Source organism: Schistocerca cancellata, chromosome 2, assembly GCF_023864275.1.
Source record: "Schistocerca cancellata isolate TAMUIC-IGC-003103 chromosome 2, iqSchCanc2.1, whole genome shotgun sequence".
NCBI classification, from domain to species: Eukaryota; Metazoa; Arthropoda; class Insecta; order Orthoptera; family Acrididae; genus Schistocerca; species Schistocerca cancellata.
In genome coordinates, this window is record NC_064627.1 from 480,078,085 (window position 1) to 480,101,484 (window position 23,400).

General features: G+C 44.9%; 1 protein-coding gene across 1 annotated transcript in view; it reads right to left on the reverse strand.

The window, feature by feature from the left end:
* Window positions 1-6,604: 6,604 nt before the first annotated feature.
* LOC126162004 (brachyurin-like) overlaps window positions 6,605-23,400 on the reverse strand; it is a 70,522-nt gene continuing 53,726 nt past the window's right edge. Inside the window, exons 6-7 of the mRNA XM_049918225.1 lie at window positions 8,599-8,735; window positions 6,605-6,868 (exon numbers count right to left, since the gene is read on the reverse strand). Of these exons, the coding sequence (XP_049774182.1) occupies window positions 6,698-6,868; window positions 8,599-8,735 (308 nt within the window). The 3' untranslated portion in view covers window positions 6,605-6,697. The remainder of the gene's footprint in view (window positions 6,869-8,598; window positions 8,736-23,400) is intronic.

Consider the following 23,400-nt stretch of genomic DNA (forward strand, 5'->3'; position numbering starts at 1 on the left):
AATATTATCCTCATTTAGTGTAACCTCAAAACAGAAAAATCCCTAAACTTCTCAACAGTAAAAATTATAATTATGTCGTTCACATTCAGTGTAACGTCCTAACAAAAAAAAAAAAAAAATCTGTAACCTGGTAATAATACAATATAACTAACCTCTCAATTAAATTGTCGCTCACTTATAACTTTTCAATAATTGACTGTGAATTTAACCTGGTAAATTTTGGACGTCAGCAGTGCTGCGTCATGGCCCTGAAAGATCATTCTGAATAAAAAAGAAAAATTCTTACCTCAATGAAGTCGACGGATAACGCATATATATAAATCAAAGGCAGCATGAATACACTGCTACAGTGTCTCCACAACTGGAATGGGCTCTGCATACTTGATATTGTTCAGATGTCCCCATAACCAGAAATGGCACAGGTTGAAGTCTGCTGAACAACCAAGCCATGCAAATGGACCCTTCGTCTGATCCATCGACCAGGGAAGACACGTTTGAGATATGTCCAGACGTTAATGTCTAATTGGGCTAGAGCGCCATCATGTTGCAGCCACATAACTCTTCGTATCATCAATGGCACTTCTTCCAACATGTGAGGCAAAGTCGCCTACAAGAAACGCTGATAGTTCCGGCCTGTTAGGAGACGTGGAAGGAACACTGGCCCTAAAATATGGTCGCCAGTTGTCCTGTCCCACACATTCTGGCTGCACTGATGCTGATGTTTCGCTTTCACCAAACCATTGGGGCTCTGCATACCATCCCACAGATGATTGTTATGAAAGTTGAAGATATCACTCCACGTAAAGGTGGCCTCATCTGTTAATACGATGGATGACACCAAGCCCAGAATCGTGGTTGGCTGGTGAAGAAACCAATGACAAAACTGCTCCCGGTGTCTGTCACTAGTAAGCCCTGCATACGCTGTAAGTGATAAGGGTAGTAACAATTGTCACAGAGGATGTTCCATGTGGTGTCACCGCCAGACACCACACTTGCTAGGTGGTAGCCTTTAAATCGGCCGCGGTCCATTAGTATACGTCGAACCCGCGTGTCGCCTCTATCAGTGATTGCAGACCGAGCGCCGCCACACGGCAGGTCTAGAGAGACTTCCTAGCACTCGCCCCAGTTGTACAGCCGACTTTGCTAGCGATGGTTCACTGACAAAATACGCTCTCATTTGCCGAGACGATAGTTAGCATAGCCTTCAGCTACGTCATTTGCTACGACCTAGCAAGGCGCCATTACCAGTTACTATTGATGCTGTAAAACATGTACCGTCAAGAGCGGTGTTCACCATTTATGGATTAAAGTTAAGTATTCCACAGCTACGTCCTTTTTTGTAGTCTAATTCCTTGACCTGTTCCAGACCTCACGCCAGCCTGCGTGAGCTAAAACGCGTGCCTTTCGGCTTCCTCTCATAGTGGGTTGGCTGTCTTGCCAATCCACGACATTCCACACGGTCGTCTGACTTACCCTTTACTGGTGGGCCAATTGCCGGTTGTCGCCTTTCACAGTGTTAATCACATTTGCCTCCAAGTCTGGAGTTCGAACATTTCAGGTACGTCCTTCATGATTTCCTGCTTCCTGAAACGACCCCATCTCAGACAAACGGCGAAACACTGTTGCTAACATTGAATGCTGTTGGTATTGTCTACTGATACAAACTTGCCGTCCACTGCCCGTTGCTATTTGCGTTTCCGTAAGTAAACACCATGTCGACAAGCTCTCGATTCGAATGCGGAACTATTGCGTACAACACTGCATCACATCTATTACAATGTGAGTCAGCAAGAGAAATGAATCGGACACAACATTACCAATTACAATGGCAGGAGAGGGCGTTAGGGCATGAAATATGAGGAAAAGTGTAACGCTCTAGAAGGAAACCATGCATACTGTAACCATGGCTGCATGGCACAGCGCATATTAGACCGCAGTCTCTGTAATAATGTATGATGGAATAACTGGTCACTAGAATGTAAACCAAGAATTTCTGGACGTACTTCATTAGACCTTCTTGTTCTGTATCCCCTCATCGATCAATCCCTAGAGATTTTACAGGGTGGAAAAGTCACCCTGTATACAGGGTGGTCAGAGGGGAGTCTGAAAAGCTTGTAAGGTTGTTGCAGGATAGGTTGTGCTGAGAAATTCTTCTTAAGAAAAAACTTCTATATTTTGCGTCGCTTGTGAGTTAATTAACATTGAATTTAGCCAATCAGGCCGTTGCGCACAAATTCAAGCGGTCCGCCAGAGAAGTTATTGTCAGTTGTTCTCCTAAAGTAGATGATAGCGCACGACACTTCACAGTCCTTGGCTCGGGTTCGGACCTTACGACCGTCCCACATTCAATTTTTACATCGCTCACCTGTTCTGTTTTAGGAAACCAAATGAAAATTAATTTTAGCGACACTTCGGTGTTAATCAACTCGGAAACGGCTCAATGTATCGATTTTTTTCTTAACATACTAACCCCACGACTTACCTTAGAAGCTAGATTAAGGAAAGGCAAACCTACCTTCCTAGCATTTGTAGACTTAGAGAAAGCTTTTGACAATGTTGACTGGAATACTCTCTTTGAAATTCTGAAGGTGGCAGGGGTAAAATACAGGGAGCAAAAAGCTGTTTACAATTTGTACTGAAACCAGAAGACAGTTATAAGAGTCGAAGGACATGAAAGGGAAGCAGTGGTTGGGAAGGGAGTGAGACTGGGTTGTAGCCTTTCCCCGATGTTATTCAATCTCTATATTGAGCAAGCACTGAAGTAAACAAAAGAAAAATTCGGAGTAGGTATTAAAATCCATGGAGAAGAAATAAAAACTTTGAGGTTCGCCGATGACACTGTAATTCTGTCAGAGACAGCAAAGGACTTGGAAGAGCAGTTGAACGGAATGGATAGTGTCTTTAAAGGAGGATATAAGATGAACATCAACAAAAGCAAAACGAGGATAATGGAATGTAGTCGAATTAAGTCTGGTGATGCTGAGGGTATTAGATTAGGAAATGAGACACTTAAAGTAGTAAAGGAGTTTTGCTATTTGGGGAGCAAAACAACTGATGATGGTCGAAGTAGAGAGGATATAAAATGTAGACTGGCAATGGCAAGGAAAGCATTTCTGAGGAAGAGAAATTTGTTAACATCGAGTATAGGTTTAAGTGTCAGGAAGTCGTTTCTGAAAGTATTTGTATGGAATGTAGCCATGTATGGAAGTGAAACATGGACGATAAATAGTTTGGACAAGAAGAGAATAGAAGCTTTAGAAATGTGGTGCTACAGATGAATGCTGAAGATTAGATGGGTAGATCACATAACTAATGAGAAAGTATTGAATAGGATTGGGGAGAAGATGAGTTTGTGGCACAACTTGACTAGAAGAAGGGATCGGTTGATAGGATATGTTCTGAGACATCAAGGGAGCACCAGTTTAGTATTGGAGGCAGCGTGGAGGGTAAAAATCGTAGAGGGAGACCAAGAGATGAATACACTGAGCAGATTCAGAAGGATGTAGGTTGCAGTAGGTACTGGGAGATGAAGAAGCTTGCACAGGATAAAGTAACAGGGAGAGCTGCATCAAACCAGTCTCAGGACTGAAGACCACAACAACAACAACATTTATTTCTCAGCACAATCTACCCTGCAACACGCTTATAAGCTTTTCACACTGCTTCTGGACACCCTGTATATTAATTTCACAATGCAGTGTTGGTAGCTCCATGTAAAAAATTATTTGATCGATGTGTTGCATTTGTATGTGAGGGCGAACCAAACTTAACAGTCTGAGCTAGGATTCAAGATTGTGCTGAATGTATGGCATGGACATATTACCACAGATGTATGTGGAACCTACTGCTAAATCATCTAAGTGACAGTGGTCACATGACTTACATCACTTTTTAGGTGGATTGTGTTCTAACAGAAACACTATTGATGTACAAATATCATCTTCAAGATTCTTTATTCGCTGATTGAGTTCCACTAGCTTTGAATCAATATACTTTTTTATCACCAGATTTGAGGGTTCGTTTACTGTTATTGTTATTATTAGTTGACAATTTTTTTGCTCTGATGTCGCCAAAATTTGTCCATCATGTGGAATATTCAAGATAGGAGGAAAGGGCAGCATCGGTCGTAAGCTTTTATTTTTTAAAACTTCAAAACTTTTAATTTTTTAAATACATGTTTATTGCATTCCGATTTCAGCTATTATATAGCTACCTTTCGTGCATCTATATGCAAGTCATGATGACTCAAAGCAAATAAAATCGCTAATGTTTTAACTGTTCGTTATCTGTCATGTCAAATGGTACCATATGCGATTTTGTTTACAATGAGTCATCTTTACTTGGTTATAATTGCAATGAAGATAGCTACACAGTAGCTGAAATCGATAGCAATGAACAGGTTAAAAATTTACGAGCGACACTGCCGTTTCCCCTCTCTTGGATACCGTTGATATGGTCTGTATCACGCTGTTCCTGATGGAAGTAAAACGGGTGTGGAGTATCTCTCTTATCTTATCTTTGTGGTCTTTCCGCAAAATGTAAGTTGGTGGCAGTAAAATTGTACTGCAGTCAGTCTCAAATGCTGGTTCTCTAAATTTCCTCAGTAGCGATTTACGAAAAGAACGCCTCCTTTCCTCTAGAGACCCCCACCCGAGTTCCTGAAGCATTTCCGTAACACTCGCGTGGTGATCAAACCTACCAGTATCAAAGCTAGTAGCCCGCCTCTGAATTGCTTTTATGTCCTCCCTCAATCCGACCTGATGGGGATCCCAAACGCTCGAGCCGTACTCAAGAATAGGTCGTATTAGTGTTTTATAAGCTGTCTCCTTTACAGATGAACCACATCTTCCCAAAATTCTACCAATGAACCGAAGACGACTATCCGCCTTCCCCACAACTGCCATTACATGCTTGTCCCACTTCATATCGCTCTGCAATGTTACGCTCAAATATTTAATCGACGTGACTGTGTCAAGCGCTACACTACTAATGGAGTATTCAAACATTACTGGATTCTTTTTCCTATTCATCTGCATTAATTTACATCTATCTATATTTAGAGTTAGCTGGCATTCATTACACCAATCACAAATGCCGTCCAAGTCATCTTGTATCCTCCTACAGTCACTCAACGACGCCACCTTCCCGTACACCACAGCATCATCAGCAAACAGCCGCACATTGCTATCCACCCTATCCAAAAGATCATTTATGTAGATAGAAAACAACAGCGGACCTACCACACTTCCCTGGAGCACTCCAGATGATACCCTCAACTCCGATGAACACTCACCATCGAGGACAACGTACTGGGTTCTATTAATTAAGAAGTCTTCGAGCCACTCACATACTTGGGAACCAATCCCATACGCTCGTACCTCAGTTAGGAGTCTGCAGTGGGGCACCGAGTCATTCGCTTTCCGGAAGTCATGGAATATGGCATCCGTCTGATACCCTTCATCCATGGTTCGCAAGATATCATGTGAAAAAAGAGCGAGTTGCGTTTTGCAGGAGCGATGCTTTCCACAGCCGTGCTGATGTGTGGACAGCAATCTCTCTGTCTCAAGACAATTCATTATATTCGAAATGAGAATATGTTCGAGAATCCTGCAACAAACCGATGTTAAGGATATTGGTCTGTAATTTTAAGGATCCGTCCTTCTACCCTTCTTATATGCAGGCGTCACCTGCACCTTTTTCCAGTCGCTCGGGACTTTACGTTGGGCAAGAGATTCGTGATAAATGCTAGCTAAGTAAGGAGCCAATGCAGTAAAGTACTCTCTGTAAAACCGAATTCGAATCCCATCAGGACCTAGCGATTTATTTATTTTCAACCCATTCAGCTGCTTCACAACCCCAGCGATGTCTATCACTGTGTCCTCCATACGGGAATCCGTACGAGACTCAAATGGCGGTATGTTTGTACGATCCTCCTGCGTGAAAGATTTCACAAATCCTAAATTTAAAATTTCAGCTTTCGTTTTGTAGTCTTCCGTTGCCAGGCCAGACTGATCAGTACGTACGTCATTTACGAAACTAGCAGAGAAGCATTACAATCGAGTTGCTTCTGCGTGCTTGCAAGATAAGCTGTGTGTGATTGGTAATGACGAATAGCGTAAGGCTTTTTTTTTGGCATAATTTGTGGCCTAAACACAAAACATGGCTGCCTTCTTAAGTGAAGTTATCTATATGTTTCGTACATGGAACTGAAATTATGGAACACAGAAAGAAGTTTCCAGATATACTGTGTGTGTAATTGACACATTCATACTCTTCCAGAATGAGAAACATCATTCTGGAAACATCCCGCAGGCTGTGGCTAAGCCATGTTTCCGCAATATCCTTTCTTTCAGGAGTGCTAGTTCTGCAAGGTTCGCAGGAGAGCTTCTGTAAAGTTTGGAAGGGAGGAGACGAGATACTGGCAGAAGTAAAGCTGTGAGACCGGGCGTGAGTCGTGCTTCGGTAGCTCAGTTGGTAGAGCACTTGCCCGCGAAAGGCAAAGGTCCCGAGTTCGAGTCTCGGTCGGGCACGCAGTTTTAATCTGCCAGGAAGTTTCATTCATACTCTTGTTAATTAACGAGCAATAAATCAATAAATAAGACACTTCATATAATGAATTATTTATTTGGGGTTGTGTATTGTTCACAGTTTCTTCTCTCGAGGAATCTGGAAATAGCCGGTGATGAATGTGCTGCCTTTACGGAATGGTGATGCCGGCGGTACTTGAGATCCAGTCGAGGAAGTAGGTGACCCTGGTGAAGCCGGCCGGGTCTCCGCTCGAACAACCATTGCCCGAAATCCAGCTGACGACGGCGATCTGCGTGTAGCTTCCCTGCGAGCCGACCACCAGCGCGCCGCCGCTGTCGCCCTGAAACGTGACCACAGTATAATCTCTGGCTGGTGGGAGCCCCAATCAGGTATTCCCCAACACAGTAAAGGGTCACTCACTCAAGATGTAGCGCTGAAGGTAAACACATACGTTCTAAAATAGTACCACCATAAGTCCTTAAAATCGCTTCCCTGGAATGCAACTGCCATTGTGGCGGATATTCGGTATCTGTTCAAAAGTACCTGTGCGTCTCCACCACGCACCTTCACGTCGGCGTGAAACTGCTGGAGACACTTACAGTCAGGTGTCTGAACGTATGTGGAGGAATGCTAGCCCAAAACTAGAGGACGTTGTGCTGTAGGACGCTGCAGTTTAAAGTAATGGAAGTCGACCAAAAAGTGTTCCATTGTGTTCAGGTCGGGATTCTGTGCAGGCTAATCCAATTCAGGAATGTTATTGTCCACAATCCATTTCCTCACAGCTGCACCTTTATTATAAGGTGAATTGTCATGCTGAGACATTCATGATCTGCTAACTGTTCTTCTACTCTATGAAGTACACGATGCTATAAAATACACTGACAGAAAAATTTTGCAACACTAAGGCGTCCTGTGACATACACGAAAACTGGTAGTAGTCGTGTTTCTACATCTGAAAAATGAAGTCTACTCAAATTTCGAGATATTCGCATAAGAGTGCCACTAGTAGCGTCACTGTGAGGATACAATCCAGGTTTGCTTTAATTACACGCTGTAATGGTCGTGAGAGTTAGTTGCATTTGAGGCTGAACGCGGTGAGTTGATTGTACTCAGGAATGCCTTTAGGCGATAAAGACACCAATATCATCACCTCACTGAATTTGAAAAAAGTCGTATAACAGGGTTGCGATAAGCTGGATGTTCCTTCTTCGATACTGTAGAAAGATGTGGTAAGAATGTAGCCACTGTGTGTGATTACTGCCAGCGGTGATCACGAGAATGTAGTCACAAGTAGACCGAACTTCGGGCCGGTCGGGGTGGCCGAGCGGTTCTAATCGCTACAGGCTGGAACCGTGCGACCGCTACGGTCGCAGGCTCGAATCCTGCCTCGGGCATGGATGTGTGTGATGTCCTTAGGTTAGTTAGGTTTAAGTAGTTCTAAGTTCTATGAGACTGATGACCTTAGAAGTTAAGTCCCATAGTGCCCAGACCCATTTGAACCGGACCTCGGACGGCCACGTGGCACTACCGGGAAGGAAGACCATCGTCTTCGGCGTATGGCTCTGGCTCATCGTACTGCACATGCAGCAGCAAACTGAGCAGCAGTTGGCACCACAGTGACTCTACGAACTGTTACACATCAGTTACTTCAAGAACAGCTCCGAGTCAGACGCCTTGTAGCGTGCGTTCCACTGACCCCAAACCTCTGCCAGCTCCAGTTAGCAGCAGTCGAGGATAGTTAGTGCAGTCGTAACTTTCTCACCGAAAGTAGTGCATCAAACTGGCATCAAGACTTTCAGTACGTATATTTCTATGTAGAGAACGTGTTAACTTGTCCCTGCTTTGCTAAAGATTTTTATATGGATTTCAACAAGGACACTTTATACCAAACTTAAGTGTAATACAATATTACGTTGAGTGATGGTGTTCACTAGTTCTTTTGATTTCTGTCCCAGAATCCGCGCACTGTCCCGACTGGACATGGTTCTCGTGGCGGTCAGATTACTCGGCCACTTCAGTTACCGTGTGGAATCAATATCTGTTGCAGTGAAAATGGCGGTAGATACTTACGTTGCAGGTGCTCTGTCCGCTGGAACCGACGGCGCAGAGTGTGAAGTCTAAGATGGGACCGCCGAAGTATTGGCTGCACTGCGTGTTGGACATGACGTTCAGTGTCGTGTACTGCAGCGTGTCTGGGCTGGCACCGTCTGGAAACAAACAACACGGCCTCGTGTACCCCTCAATGCTTCCATGAGTGACAGCTTCACTAGATGTGCGGATGTTCAGTTACCAAGAATGTTCTTTATCGTGTTACGTTACGGAATTACACAGATAACGTAGTGCAACAAGTAGGCCGAACATTAAACAAATGTTATGTATTTTGTATTATATGTTACTCTTCACATACATAACTTAGTTGTAAACTTTTATTAGGATAACCAGTGCCACAAAAGTTTGCTTTTATTGAGGCATGTACAGGGTGACAATTATTGAACTATACGAAAAAGAAAAAACGTAAATTAGTTAGAGACTACTGCAGGCACACATTTAATTCAACATGTTAACGTCACTACAAATATTCGGATATAGGTTGCCATCATTGACGATGATGTAGCGCAGACGAATAGCGAAATTCTGCATGATCCGCTGAAGTGTCGGAATACCGACGTTGTCGATGACCTTCTGAATGGCTTTTCTCGTCTCAGCAATAGTTTTGGGGCAATTTCTGTACACCTTTTCTTTAATATAGCCCTACAAAAAGGAGTCGCATGTGATCAGATCCGGAGAAATTGACGGCCAATCGAGGCTCTTGCCTGTGGGCTCTGGGTACCACAGAGCCAGAAAGCGGTCCCCAGAGAGCTCCTCCAGGACATCAAACACTCTCGTGCTTCGAAGGGGGTTGAGCTCCGCCTTGCATGAACCACATCTTGTCCACCTTAGATAATGGGGATGAAATCATCTTCTAAAACCTTCACGTACCGTTCGTTAGTCACCGTGCTATCAACGAGTATCGCACCCATTATATTCCGTGCATGGATATTACACACCACACAGCCACTCGTTGATGTGAAGAGACTTATCTTTCGTAAAATGAGCCCGCATCTCGTGGTCGTGCGGTAGCGTTCTCGCTTCCCACGCCCGGGTTCCCGGGTTCGATTCCCGGCGGGGTCAGGGATTTTCTCTGTCTCGATATGGCTGGGTGTTGTGTGCTGTCCTTAGGTTAGTTAGGTTTAAGTAGTTCTAAGTTCTAGGGGACTGATGACCATAGATGTTAAGTCCCATAGTGCTCCGAGCCATTTTCGTAAAATGAGGATTCTCAGCCCCCAAATGCGTCTATTTTGCTCAATGACGAACCCATCGAAATGAAAGTGGACTTCTTCGCTAAACTAAACCATCGGTGCATACTCTCTTCATGTCCCGCGGCCAACCTTGCAATTTGAACGTCGTAGCGCGAACCATTGAGAAATTTTATTTCATATAATTCAATAATTGTCACCCTGTAACATTTAAGTGAGAATGGCGAGAAGAATCATAAGTTCAAGGTATGAGAATTCTTACTGAACTGGTTACCGTTAACATAGGAGCATGGGTTCGAATACACGTCTCATATACAATATAAACATGTATCAAATAAGTGTGCGCTGATATGAAACTTCCTGGCAGATTAAAGCAGTTTTAATCTGCCAGGAAGTTTCATATCAGCGCACACTCCGCTGCAGAGTGGAAATCTCATTCTGGAAACATCCCCTAGGCTGTGACTAAGCCATGTTTCCGCAATATCCTTTCTTTCAGGAGTGCTAGTTCTGGAAGGTTCGCAGGAGAGCTTCTGTAAAGTTTGGAACGTAGGAGACGAGGTACTGGCAGAAGTAAAGCTGTGAGGACGGGGCGTGAGTCGTGCTAGGGTAGCTCAGTTGGTAGAGCACTTGCCCGTGAAAGGCAAAGGTCCCGAGTTCGAGTCTCGGTCCGGCACACAGTTTTAAACTGCCAGGAAGTTTCATATGAGCGCACACTCCGCTGCAGAGTGGAAATCTCAGTCTGGAAACATCCCCTAGGCTGTGACTAAGCCATGTTTCCGCAATATCCTTTCTTTCAGGAGTGCTAGTTCTGGAAGGTTCGCAGGAGAGCTTCTGTAAAGTTTGGAACGTAGGAGACGAGGTACTGGCAGAAGTAAAGCTGTGAGGACGGGGCGTGAGTCGTGCTAGGGTAGCTCAGTTGGTAGAGCACTTGCCCGTGAAAGGCAAAGGTCCCGAGTTCGAGTCTCGGTCCGGCACACAGTTTTAAACTGCCAGGAAGTTTCATATGAGCGCACACTCCGCTGCAGAGTGGAAATCTCAGTCTGGAAACATCCCCTAGGCTGTGACTAAGCCATGTTTCCGCAATATCCTTTCTTTCAGGAGTGCTAGTTCTGGAAGGTTCGCAGGAGAGCTTCTGTAAAGTTTGGAAGGTAGGAGACGAGGTACTGGCAGAAGTAAAGCTGTGAGGACGGGCCGTGAGTCGTTGCCGTCCGACGGGCCCGGGTTCGATTCGGGGCTGGGTCGGAAATTTTCTTCACTCAGGGACTGGGTGTTGTGTTGTCGTTATTGTAGTCGGCTCTCAGCCGTGGCAGCGCTCGGCCGGCCAGTGCTCCGCTGCAGGCGTTGTTTACTTCCGCGTCGTAGCTTTAAGGCTTGTGTCCGTCCACCGTTTACATGTCGAGGACTTACCGCCAATTGACTTACGTTCAAATACTCTGATGGTCACGTCGGAGCTGTAACACTTGAACTCGCAGAGTACGGTCAACGCACGATTAGGGTGTTTGAACTACCTTTTGAAGTGCCGAAGGACGATATTGTCTCTGCTTTACAACCATACGGTAACGTCATCAGTTACGTAGTGGAAAAAGCCTACACGACCTACCATGTCCTTAATGGTGTGCGGCAGGTCAAATTGAACTGAAAGAAACATATACCATCATATTTGACAATTGACGGGGTGGGAGCCATTGTCATGTACGACGGCCAACCCCGCACATGTGCGGGTTGTGGACAAGAAGGCCACGTCAGATACGCCTCCATGCGACGCCGCCTGATCCAGACGCCGGTCGGCGAGGAAGCGTCCCCAGATCCCTGTCACATATGCCAAGGTTGCCAAGGAAGGTAGCACCTCTACACAGGGTCTTCCTGCTCCGTTGACGTCGTCTGATCAGGTAGGTTCAACTGCTACTGAGATTCCTTCTGAGGTGCCACAGACGCCAGATCCTGACCTGCCGAATCTTCGCAGCACTGTGACTGAAAATGCTACTGAGATGTACGTTGATTCAGGAGTGGTACCTACTTCTGCTTTCTTTCAGAATGATATGGAGTCAGACGAAAGCCACTCGCAATCAGACTCTGCACGACATGTTCGAAAACAAGGGTCGACACGAAAGAGAAAGAAACGTAGCCGTACACCCCCTGATGAATCCATTCTGCGGATGGATACCAGGGATGCAGACCCGAAGATGGACGACAAACCGCTCTTTGATGACCAAAAGTCTGATGCGAACGACCCGCCACAGGCGACCACTGGCAACGAACACCCCTTCTTACTGGCGCCGTCCCCCCACGGGTCGACGTTGAAGAGAGCCTATCCGCTGAGCCGAAAACTTCGTCTCCTCTCCACGTGGATGATGTGCACAGCCGATGTCCTACCGCAGTATCAGTCTTCTGGGCAGACGACGTGGAGATCGAAGGGACTGGGGTGGACGGTGCTGATGATGGGGCGCCCCCTTCGGTTGCGCCCGCAAACTCTCCACAATAGCAACCTCTTCAGCGGACCGGCAAGATCGACGACCTCTCGCTCCTGAAGAAGGAGCCCCACCTGTGCCTGTCGGACTCCAACACCAGCATTATCGTGTCGCAACGATTAACCTCGCGACCATTCGTGCGCCTCACAAACTAGCGCTGCTCTGCGATATGATTTATGATGCGGGCATAGATATTGCGCTTTTTCAGGAAGTGCATGTCGCCGATTTTTCACTACCACATGGCTTCACGGCGCATCTTTCTCCCGCTTCGGACACCGGTAGTGGTGTTGCCATTATCTTACGAGAAGGTCTTCCTGCCGAAGATGTCCTATACCTCCCCAACAGCAGAGGTCCGCCGCTCGTGGTCTCGCGGTAGCGTTCTCGCTTCCCGAGCACGGGGTCCCGGGTTCGATTCCCGGCGGGGTCAGGGATTTTCACCTGCCTCGAGATGACTGGGTGTTTGTGTTGTCCTCATCATTTCATCATCATCCAGGAAAGTGGCGAAATTGGACTGAGCAAAGATTGGGTAATTGTATGGGCGCTGATAACCACGCAGTTGAGCGCCCCACAAACCAAACATCATCATCATCATCACAGCAGCAGAGGTATGGCCCTTACTCTCTTTGGTGTACGTATCGTCAACATTTATGCGCCGTCGGGCTCCAGCTACCGTCGTGAACGCAATGCCTTCTTCGCGAATGAAGTTACACCCCTTTTTATGGGACCACACGATGATTGGGTCATGGGTGGAGACTTCAACTGCACCCAGCGACCTCAGGATCAATTGCCGCGTCACTCACCATGCGCAGCTCTGGAAACAACCGTCACGCGGCTACAATTTGTCGACATGTGGAGACGTGATGACGGTGATCTTACGGGCTTTACGTACTACACTGCACACTCCTCTAGCCGACTGGATCGCTTCTACATCTCGCGATCCCTAATTCAACACACTCGACAGGCTGAAATCTGGCATGTTGCTTTCTCAGATCATGAGGCTTACTTCTGTGATGTGGTTCTCACAAGACAGGCAGTATGGCACGGACGTGGTTTATGGAAACTGAACACGGCACTTCTTAATTCACCTGACTGTCGACTTCTAATAGAAGACACTTGGATCACATATAATAGACGCCGTCCCACGTATCCGTCTACCATATCCTGGTGGATCAGTGTTCAAAACCTGCTCTTCGAAAAACTTTGATCCGGTACGGCAAAGATGTTGTAGCCTGGAGGAAGAGCACTATGGACTTTTACTACAGGATCCTACGAGAATGCTCCACGATGCCAGCCTCCCCTGAGCGCCATACAAGGATGAACCATTCTAAGGCACAAATCTCCAATCTCATGCGGAGGCATTTGGAACGAGCGATAGTACGATCTCGTACTGCTGATCGCATGCCTCATGAACATCCGTCGATGTACCATATCATCCAAGAACGCCAAAATCGACGCCGAAAATTGATTCATGTCCTAACAGACCACGAAGGGCGTCGCTACGTAACCCAATCTGCAATAGGGAATGTGCTTCACGCCCACTACCAGCAGCTCTACGCCGCAATTCCACATTCCCCAGAGTTGATCGAGGAAGTCTCACACCTCAACTTCGGTGGTATCCCAGGAGATGCGACGATTGACTTAATGTCAGAGGTGACTGATGATGAAGTTCGCAATGCGATCCGGGCAGGAACCATCAATCGCTCTCCAGGACCCGACGGTCTTCCCCTCGAATTTTATCGCACCTTCCGTGATTTGTTAGACTCCACCTTTACCTCCATCTGTCGGGAACTGATGTCTCCGGAAGTACCTGTGCCGGACGCTTTCATGGAAGGAATTATTATTCCTGTACATAAACCGCATGGTGGCAACAATGTCAGTGATTATCGGCCCATCACCCTCCTTAACAGTGATATGAAAATCTTCACTCGCCTTTTGGCGGCACGACTTAAAAACGTTGCCCGATATGTTGTGTCGCCAGACCAAGCATCTTTGGGAGGGGATAATAATATCCGCACGGCTTTATGCCGCTACAGGGATATGATCGCTGTTACCAAGGCACAACGCCTCTCTGGGGCACTTGCGTCTTTGGACTTTAGTCAAGCTCTTGAGAGAGTTGACCATTCGTTCCTTACGGCCGTTCTCCACCATATGGGTTTCCCAGTCGCCGTTATCACAGTAGTGATGCGCCTTCTGCGGGGTGCCTCATCCAGGATTATGTACAATGGCAGACTCACTCCTCTGATAAAAATAGGTCGATCCGTACGTCAAGGCTGCCCTCTATCAGCGATTTTGTACGCCTTTTCCTTGAAATCCTTGCTATGTGGACTAAGACAACGTTTGGTGGGGTTGTCCATAGATCGCTACCGCTTCTGTTGCACGGCCTACGCTGACGATGTAGTCATCTGTTTACGTAATGCCGACGAGGTTCGAGCTGTTTTGACGTGGGTAGCGACTTATGGTGAGGCATCGGGTAGCTCTTTAAACGTACGAAGTCACAAGTTATGTTCATTGGCACGGGACTTCCCGTGGAGTGCGTTACACCTCTCACCACCGTTGATAACATTCGCTGTTTGGGAATAGATTTTTCATCTCATCTCCAGCGTTCAGCCACCATCAACTGCCGACGCCTCCTTTTAATGATCAGAGCAGGTCTTATGGACCATCGCCTTCGATCCCCAGATACTCTCCAACGAGCTCGATATGTAAATATATATATCGCATCCCGAGTTCCCCATGTAGCACAAGTTCTACCTTTCCCACTTACTGTGGCACGTCACATGTTGGCAGCGATGGCATCTTTCGTCAGCTCTGGGCTGTTGTTCAAAGTTAACTATGCAACCCTTACTCTTCCCCGTGAAAGAGGTCTGTTTCACGTGCCGGATAGAGCTCGCGCCCTATTTGTCAGCTCCCAGATGACGGTATGGACACGTTGCCCAACGAGCCTCACTAGTCTCCTCCTGTCGGCATATTCGCCGTTCTCACTGTCAGCCCCAGTGGTGATCTCGGATGTTCCGCCCTAGTTCCATTATATACGATACTTCTTTCTTAAACTCAGTTATCTACGCCTCACTTTATCAAGACAGCTTTTACTCAAGACAAAGGCAGTATACAATGTCCTCCAATTAGGTCGTCCACCTAACCCGATTGAACAAAAGTTGCCCCGGTTGACATGTATGGCGCGCGGTGCTCGCCTGTTACCTTAACACGAATGTTCAATCTGTCTGGTACCTAACTGTCAATGGTAAGCAAATCAACCAATTTCGCTTTCATCGTATCCACCTCGCCCAATCACCTCTATGTTCCACGTGTGGAGTGCCAGACAATGATGAACATCCGTTGGTTTGCGGACCGGCGGCGGAGGTTTGGCACTTGGTTCGTCGTATTGTGGCTTTTCTAACGCGGGACATTCCGGATCGGATTACTCCCCTTTCATTATTATTTACGGAACGTGACTATTTTCCTCGGACAAAGACCAATGCTGTGAATTGGATTCGCGGACATGCCATTCACTACCTATTTGGAAAAACTGTAAACTCTGTACTCGATTTTTGGACGTACCTCAATGACCGTCATTATGTCATTGTCCGTCACCAAAAATACAGACAATTTTTCTCGAACTTCCTTGGGAGTGCTTTCCACGACCCGTCTCGCAGCTGGAATGTGTTAAGCCAAGAGAGAAGAAGGTTTTCTGTTTGAACCAATGAACATTTCTGAACAATTGAACGGAACAATTTCGAGAAGACGTGACTCAACATATTACTAGCGGGGCGCAGAAGGCCTCTGATCAATTACACAATAAAACTAAACAAAAATAAAACAATAAAAACAATAAAAATATAATTCAGAAAAAGGAAGATTTTGTTTTGTTTGTAAGGATAGCCCTAATCTTGATTTCCCATATTTTTCCTGGTATATAGGTAGCTCTCTGGAGTAGGTTTAGTCAGGAGCCAACGCCTGAAGTGGACCAGATTTTTTTGTTATAGGATTGAAAGTGGCGGTGGCACTTAGGTTCTCTTTTTTTTTTTTTTTTTGTAGTTCCATTTTATTACGGGACTTTCTAAAAATTAAAGAAGGAAAAGGAGAAAAAAAGAAAAAGAAAAAGTTGGTAGAGCACTTGCCCACGAAAGGCAAAGGTCCCGAGTTCGAGTCTCGGTCCGGCACACACTTTTAATCTGCCAGGAAGTTTCATATCAGCGCACACTCCGCTGCAGAGTGGAAATCTCATTATTTATCAAATATTAAATCATGACTATTCTCCACTGCGCAACGCAATTAAGGCATTACATTTTCGAAACCTCCTAAGTGTCTTCCATTGCAACTCAGAAGCTTAAAGATCACTTAAGGATCACTACAACTTTCTTCTGTGATGGTGCAAAAACGTGGCGCCCTGAGACTTTACCCTAGAGCTGGACGAAGCCTCAAACATCAAGATGTAGACACAAGGAAAACAAACAAGGCCAGATATTAGAAGTTCTTATGATGTACAGGACGGATTAATGAGGCCACATTGGTACCTTATTTCACCATAATTCTGCCTAGCACCACCGCGGACCTGTCACACGATGTCATGACCGCCACACTCCCTCTTACCCACATTTCACCCCTTCTTTTGACGCTTTTGCGATGGAAATCATAACCGCGACGCCCAGCGTTCAAAACGCGGAGTTTTCTTATGGGTGGCCGAGAAAAACATCTGAGACACACCGCCGCTCACAATCAACACGAAACGGCCTGAGGGGGGGCGTAAAGAGCGTCAATGAGAGCGCTCTTTTCCTTGGGACGTTGATTCCTACACATTTCGCGGTAGAAAACGACAGTTCACAGTGCGATGAGCGACAGAACATTGTTGTTGACAAACTTTGACACTACTCACACCCCGAAGGACATTGTGGATCTGTATCCTCGTTCAACGTGATCGGACCTCTTTGCAGCGCAGTGCGACCGCCATTTCTGCTCTCGTATAGGGAGCATTCAAAACCATTCGACGAAATTTAAACGAGATTCTAAGCATCAAAAGGTGCTCGTTCTTTTTCAGTCCTTCTGTTTCACGCTGTCCTGAGGCGTAGTCAGGGGATGGGACGGGGCGGATGGGGGTGGGGACTCCAGCATTGACACATGCTTGAATAAAAAGTGTCCCTCTACGATTCACAGTTCGGCAGCATCCTCAGTGCCACTCCCACATCTATACAGAGAATTTTAAAAACTTGCCTTTACAGAGATACCCTGCAGAGACCCCTTCAATTCCAGATTCCAGATGTCAGATGACCGCCTGGCGGTTAAAAATTTTTTTTCGTATTTAGTTACTTTAGTGTAAGAACTCTCGTATTATGAAAGTACGTCGACTTAAAGCAATGGCACATTGAAGATCCGTCAAAATAGTGTTGTTTTTGGTAGGATTTTTTATTATTAAATGTCAGTTAATAGCATATCCCCCCCTCCCCCCATGAACCATGGACCTTGCCGTTGGTGGGGAGGCTTGCGTGCCTCAGCGATACAGATAGCAGTACCGTAGGTACAACCACAACGGAGGGGTATCTGTTGAGAGGCCAGACAAACGTGTGGTTCCAGAAGAGGGGCAGCAGCCTTTTCAGTAGTTGCAAGGGCAACAGTCTGGATGATTGACTGATCTGGCCTTGTAACAGAAACCAAATCGGCCTTGCTGTGCTGGTACTGCGAACGGCTGAAAGCAAGGGGAAACTACGGCCGTAATTTTTCCCGAGGGCATGCAGCTTTACTGTATGATTAAATGATGATGGCGTCCTCTTGGGTAAAATATTCCGGAGGTACAATAGTCCCCCATTCGGATCTCCGGGCGGGGACTACTCAAGAGGATGTCGTTATCAGGAGAAAGAAAACTGGCATTCTACGGATCGGAGCGTGGAATATCAGATCCCTTAATCGGGCAGGTAGGTTAGAAAATTTAAAAAGGGAAATGGATAGGTTAAAGTTAGATATAGTGGGAATTAGTGAAGTTCGGTGGAAGGAGGAACAAGACTTCTGGTCAGGTGGCTACAGGGTTATAAACACAAAGTCAAATAGGGGTAATGCAGGAGTCGGTTTAATAATGAATAGGAAAATAGGAATGCGGGTAAGCTACTACAAACAGCATAGTGAACGCATTATTGTGGCCAAGATAGATACGAAGCCCACACCTACTACAGTAGTACAAGTTTATATGCCAACTAGCTCTGCAGATGACGAAGAAATCGAAGAAATGTATGATGAAATAAAAGAAATTATTCAGATAGTGAAGGGAGACGAAAATTTAATAGTCGTGGGTGACTGGAATTCGAGTGTAGGAAAAGGAAGAGAAGGAAACGTAGTAGGTGAATATGGATTGGGGCTAAGAAATGAAAGAGGAAGCCGCCTGGTAGAATTTTGCACAGAGCACAACTTAATCATAGCTAACACTTGGTTTAAGAATCATGATAGAAGGTTGTATACATGGAAGAACCCTGAAGATACTAAAAGGTATCGGATAGATTATATAATGGTAAGGCAGAGATTTAGGAACCAGGTTTTAAATTGTAAGACATTTCCAAGGGCAGATGTGGACTCTGACCACAATCTATTGGTTATGACCTGTAGATTTAAACTGAAGAAACTGCAAACAGGTGGGAATTTAAGGAGATGGGACCTGGATAAACTGAAAGAACCAGAGGTTGTACAGAGTTTCAGGGAGAGCATAAGGGAACAATTGACAGGAATGGGGGAAAGAAATACAGTAGAAGAAGAATGGGTAGCTTTGAGGGATGAAGTAGTGAAGGCAGCAGAGGATCAAGTAGGTAAAAAGACGAGGGCTAGTAGAAATCCTTGGGTAACAGAAGAAATATTGAATTTAATTGATGAAAGGAGAAAATATTTTTAACTCGTCTCTACAGCAAATGAATATCTACAATGTTTAGCTTGTATGTAACTGTTATTCAAACAATGCACAGAGTTGATCTATTATTGACAATGTATCTACATCTATTGATGAAAGAGGAAAATACAAAAATGCAGTAAATGAAGCAGGCAAAAAGGAATACAAACGTCTCAAAAATGAGATCGACAGGAAGTGCTAAATGGCTAAGCAGGGATGGCTAGATGACAAATGTAAGGATGTAGAAGCTTATCTCACTAGGGGTAAGATGGATACTGCCGACAGGAAAATTAAAGAGACCTTTGGAGATAAGAGAACCACTTGTATGAATATCAAGAGCTCAAATGGAAACCCAGTTCTAAGCAAAGAAGGGAAAGCAGAAAGGTGGAAGGAGTATATAGAGAGTCTATACAAGGGCGATGTACTTGAGGACAATATTATGGAAATGGAAGAGGATGTAAATGAAGATGAAATGGGAGATACGATACTGCGTGAAGAGTTTGACAGAGCACTGAAAGACCTGAGTCGAAACAAGGCCCCCGGAGTAGACAACATTCCATTGGAACTACTGACGGCCTTGGGAGAGCCAGTCCTGACAAAACTCTACCATCTGGTGAGCAAGATGTATGAAACAGGCGAAATACCCTCAGACTTCAAGAAGAATATAATAATTCCAATCCCAAAGAAAGCAGGTGTTGACAGATGTGAAAATTACCGAACAATCAGTTTAATAAGCCACAGCTGCAAAATACTAACACGAATTCTTTACAGACGAATGGAAAAACTAGTAGAAGCCGACCTCGGGGAAGATCAGTTTGGATTCCGTAGAAATACTGGAACACGTGAGGCAATACTGACCTTACGACTTATCTTAGAAGAAAGATTAAGGAAAGGCAAACCTACGTTTCTAGCATTTGTAAACTTAGAGAAAGCTTTTGACAATGTTGACTGGAATACTCTCTTTCAAATTCTAAGGGTGGCAGGGGTAAAATACAGGGAGCGAAAGGCTATTTACAATTTGTACAGAAACACGATGGCAGTTATAAGAGTGGAGGGGCATGAAAGGGAAGCAGTATTTGGGAAGGGAGTAAGACAGGGTTGTAGCCTCTCCCCCATGTTATTCAATCTGTATATTGAGCAAGCAGTAAAGGAAACAAAAGAAAAATTCGGAGTAGGTATTAAAATGCATGGAGAAGAAATAAAAACTTTGAGGTTCGCCGATGACATTGTAATTCTTTCAGAGACAGCAAAGGACTTGGAAGAGCAGTTGGACGGAATGGATGGTGTCTTGAAGGGAGGCTATAAGATGAACATCAACAAAAGCAAAACGAGGATAATGGAATGTAGTCGAATTAAGTCGGGTGATGTTGAGGGTATTAGATTAGGAAATGAGACACTTAAAGTAGTAAAGGAGTTTTGCTATTTGGGGAGCAAAATAACGGATGATGGTCGAAGTAGAGAGGATATAAAATGTAGACTGGCAATGGCAAGGAAAGCGTTTCTGAAGAAGAGAAATTTGTTAACATCGAGCATAGATTTAAGTGTCAGGAAGTCATTTCTGAAAGTATTTGTATGGAGTGTAGCCATGTATGGAAGTGAAACATGGACGATAAATAGTTTGGACAAGAAGAGAATAGAAGCTTTCGAATTGTGGTGCTACAGAAGAATGCTGAAGATTAGATGGGTAGATCACATAACTAATGAGGAAGTATTGAATAGGATTGGGGAGAAGAGAAGTTTGTGGCACAACTTGACTAGAAGAAGGGATCGATTGGTAGGACATGTTCTGAGACATCGAGGGATCACCAATTTAGTATTGGAGGGCAGCGTGGAGGGTAAAAATCGTAGGGGGAGACCAAGAGATGAATACACTAAGCAGATTCAGAAGGATGTAGGTTGCAGTAGGTACTGGGAGATGAAGAAGCTTGCACAGGATAGAGTAGCATGGAGAGATGCATCAAACCAGTCTCAGGACTGAGGACCACAACAACAACAATAACATCTCGGCGATTAAAGCCTTCAGAAGCCTTAATGTAAAATGCAAGGTTGCTCACAGTAGAACCTCAGTGTAGCGTAGGTGGTAGGGGCGCAACGTAATGAACCCGTGGGTAGTATGTTCGCGTCCCAAATCCCACTTTTTTGTTTAATTCACCTTCGTGTTTTCCAAAGGTTTGAGACTTTCTTATTAAATTAGTAGGGAATATTTCTGTAGTATTTGATGTTGTGTATAAATAAGTGTGCTCTCTCTCAGAAACAGATTCGTTCGGTTTGTGAAGTTTTATAAGCTGATGTCCTAACTGACTGGACATGTAATTTTCCTTTTCTTGTTACTACGTGTTCGTCAATATTGAAGTTTTCATTTGCGTATCCTACGGACGAAACAGTACGACTAGCATGTGGACAGGGAGGGAATGTGCATAGGAATTTCACACGCGTCCATTTTCGAAAACAAACTATGTGGATCGTGAGCCAAATAAAGCCGACAACTGCAGCGGCAGTGCGCTGAGAGCGTACCGTGTTCTGAAGGCGCTGTCTCTCGTGACGTTCGATTTCCCATCCGCGTCTGCGTCAGCGTTAGCTGCCTTGTGACGCCGGCTTAAGAGCTGGACGTAAACCTGCGTGAGACATAGAGGTGAGACTCTCAGCCCCAACACAGCTCGTGGCTGTTGCTCCTAGAGAATTTCTCTGTAGATAGACTAGATAGGAGTGAGTGAGGCTTGACCATACAAGCACCCAATGATTAACTGACGAGAAAACGACATCGATGAACGGCCTAGATGGCAGAGTAGACGGAAGAACCTGTTCTATGGCTTGCACCATAGTTCTAACAACGGACAGGCACATCTGTCCATCAAACAAGGTGAAACTAATTTGGTGTCAGACAACGAGACTCCATTATCGCGCACTCAGGTCTTTGGATTCTGGGAAGCCTGTACAACCATTCAGAATGGAGTCAGAGCCATCTGTAGCCCTTCAAGCAATAAAACTGAGTCTAATACTTCAATAAAGATAACCAGGTATAATTTACGTGTTCAGAAACGTCACTATTTTTGAGCAGTCAGCTTGAAAACACTAGTTCAGTTACTTGCATGCCTGGATACACACAGAATTCGTCACCTTTGACTCTCAGTATTACTGACTGTACTAAGGGAAATCTAGAAAAATGATCGGGCAAATCTACGATAGCATTCTGAGTTCAAAAACAAATAATGCTCTCCATAACAGCCTCTCCGGAGGTAAAATAGTCCTCCTTTCGGATCTCCGGGCGGGGATTACTACGGAGGACGTCGTTATCAACAGAAACAAAACTGGTGTTCTACGGATCGGAGCTTGGAATATCAGATCCCTTAATCGGGCAGGTGGGTAAGAAAAATTAAAAACGGAAATGGATAGATTAAATTTAGATATGGTGGGAATTAGTGACGTTCGGTGGCAGGAGGACTAAGACTTCTGGTCAGGTGAATACAGGGTTATAAATACAAAATCAAATAGGGGTAATGCAGGAGTAGGTTTAATAATGAATAAAAATGTAGGAGCGTGGGTAAGCTACAACGAACATCGTAATGAACGAATTGTTGTAGCAAAGATAGACACGAAGCCCACTCCTACCACAGTAGTACAAGTTCTATGCCAACTAGCTCCGCAGATGAAGAGATTGAAGAAATGTATGATGAGATAAAAATTGTAAATTTGTAGTAAGTTCCCAACGGATCAAACTGCTGAGGTCATCGGTCCCTAGGCTTACACACTACTTAAGATGAGATAAAAGAAATTATTCAGACAGAAAAGGAAGACGAAAATTTATTAGTCATGGGGAACTGGAATTCGATATTAGTAAAAGGAAGGGAAGGAAAAGTAATATGTGAATATGGAATGAGGGTGAGGAATGTAAGAGGATGCCGCCTGGTAGAATTTTGCACAGATCATAGCTTAATCATAGCGAACACTCGGTTTAAAAATCATGAAAGAAGGCTGTATACGTGGAAGAAACCTGGAGAAACTGGAAGGTTTTCGATAGATTATATAATAGTAGGACATCGATTTAGGAACCAGGTTTTAAATTCAAAGACATTTCGAGGAGCAAACGTGGACTCTGACCACAATCTATTGGCTATGAACTGTAGATTAAAACTGAAGAAACTGCAAAAAAGGAGATAGGACTTGGATAAACTGAAAGAACCAGAGGTTGTAGAGAGTTTCAGAGAGAGCATTAGGGAATGAGTGACAAGAACAGGGGAAAGAAATA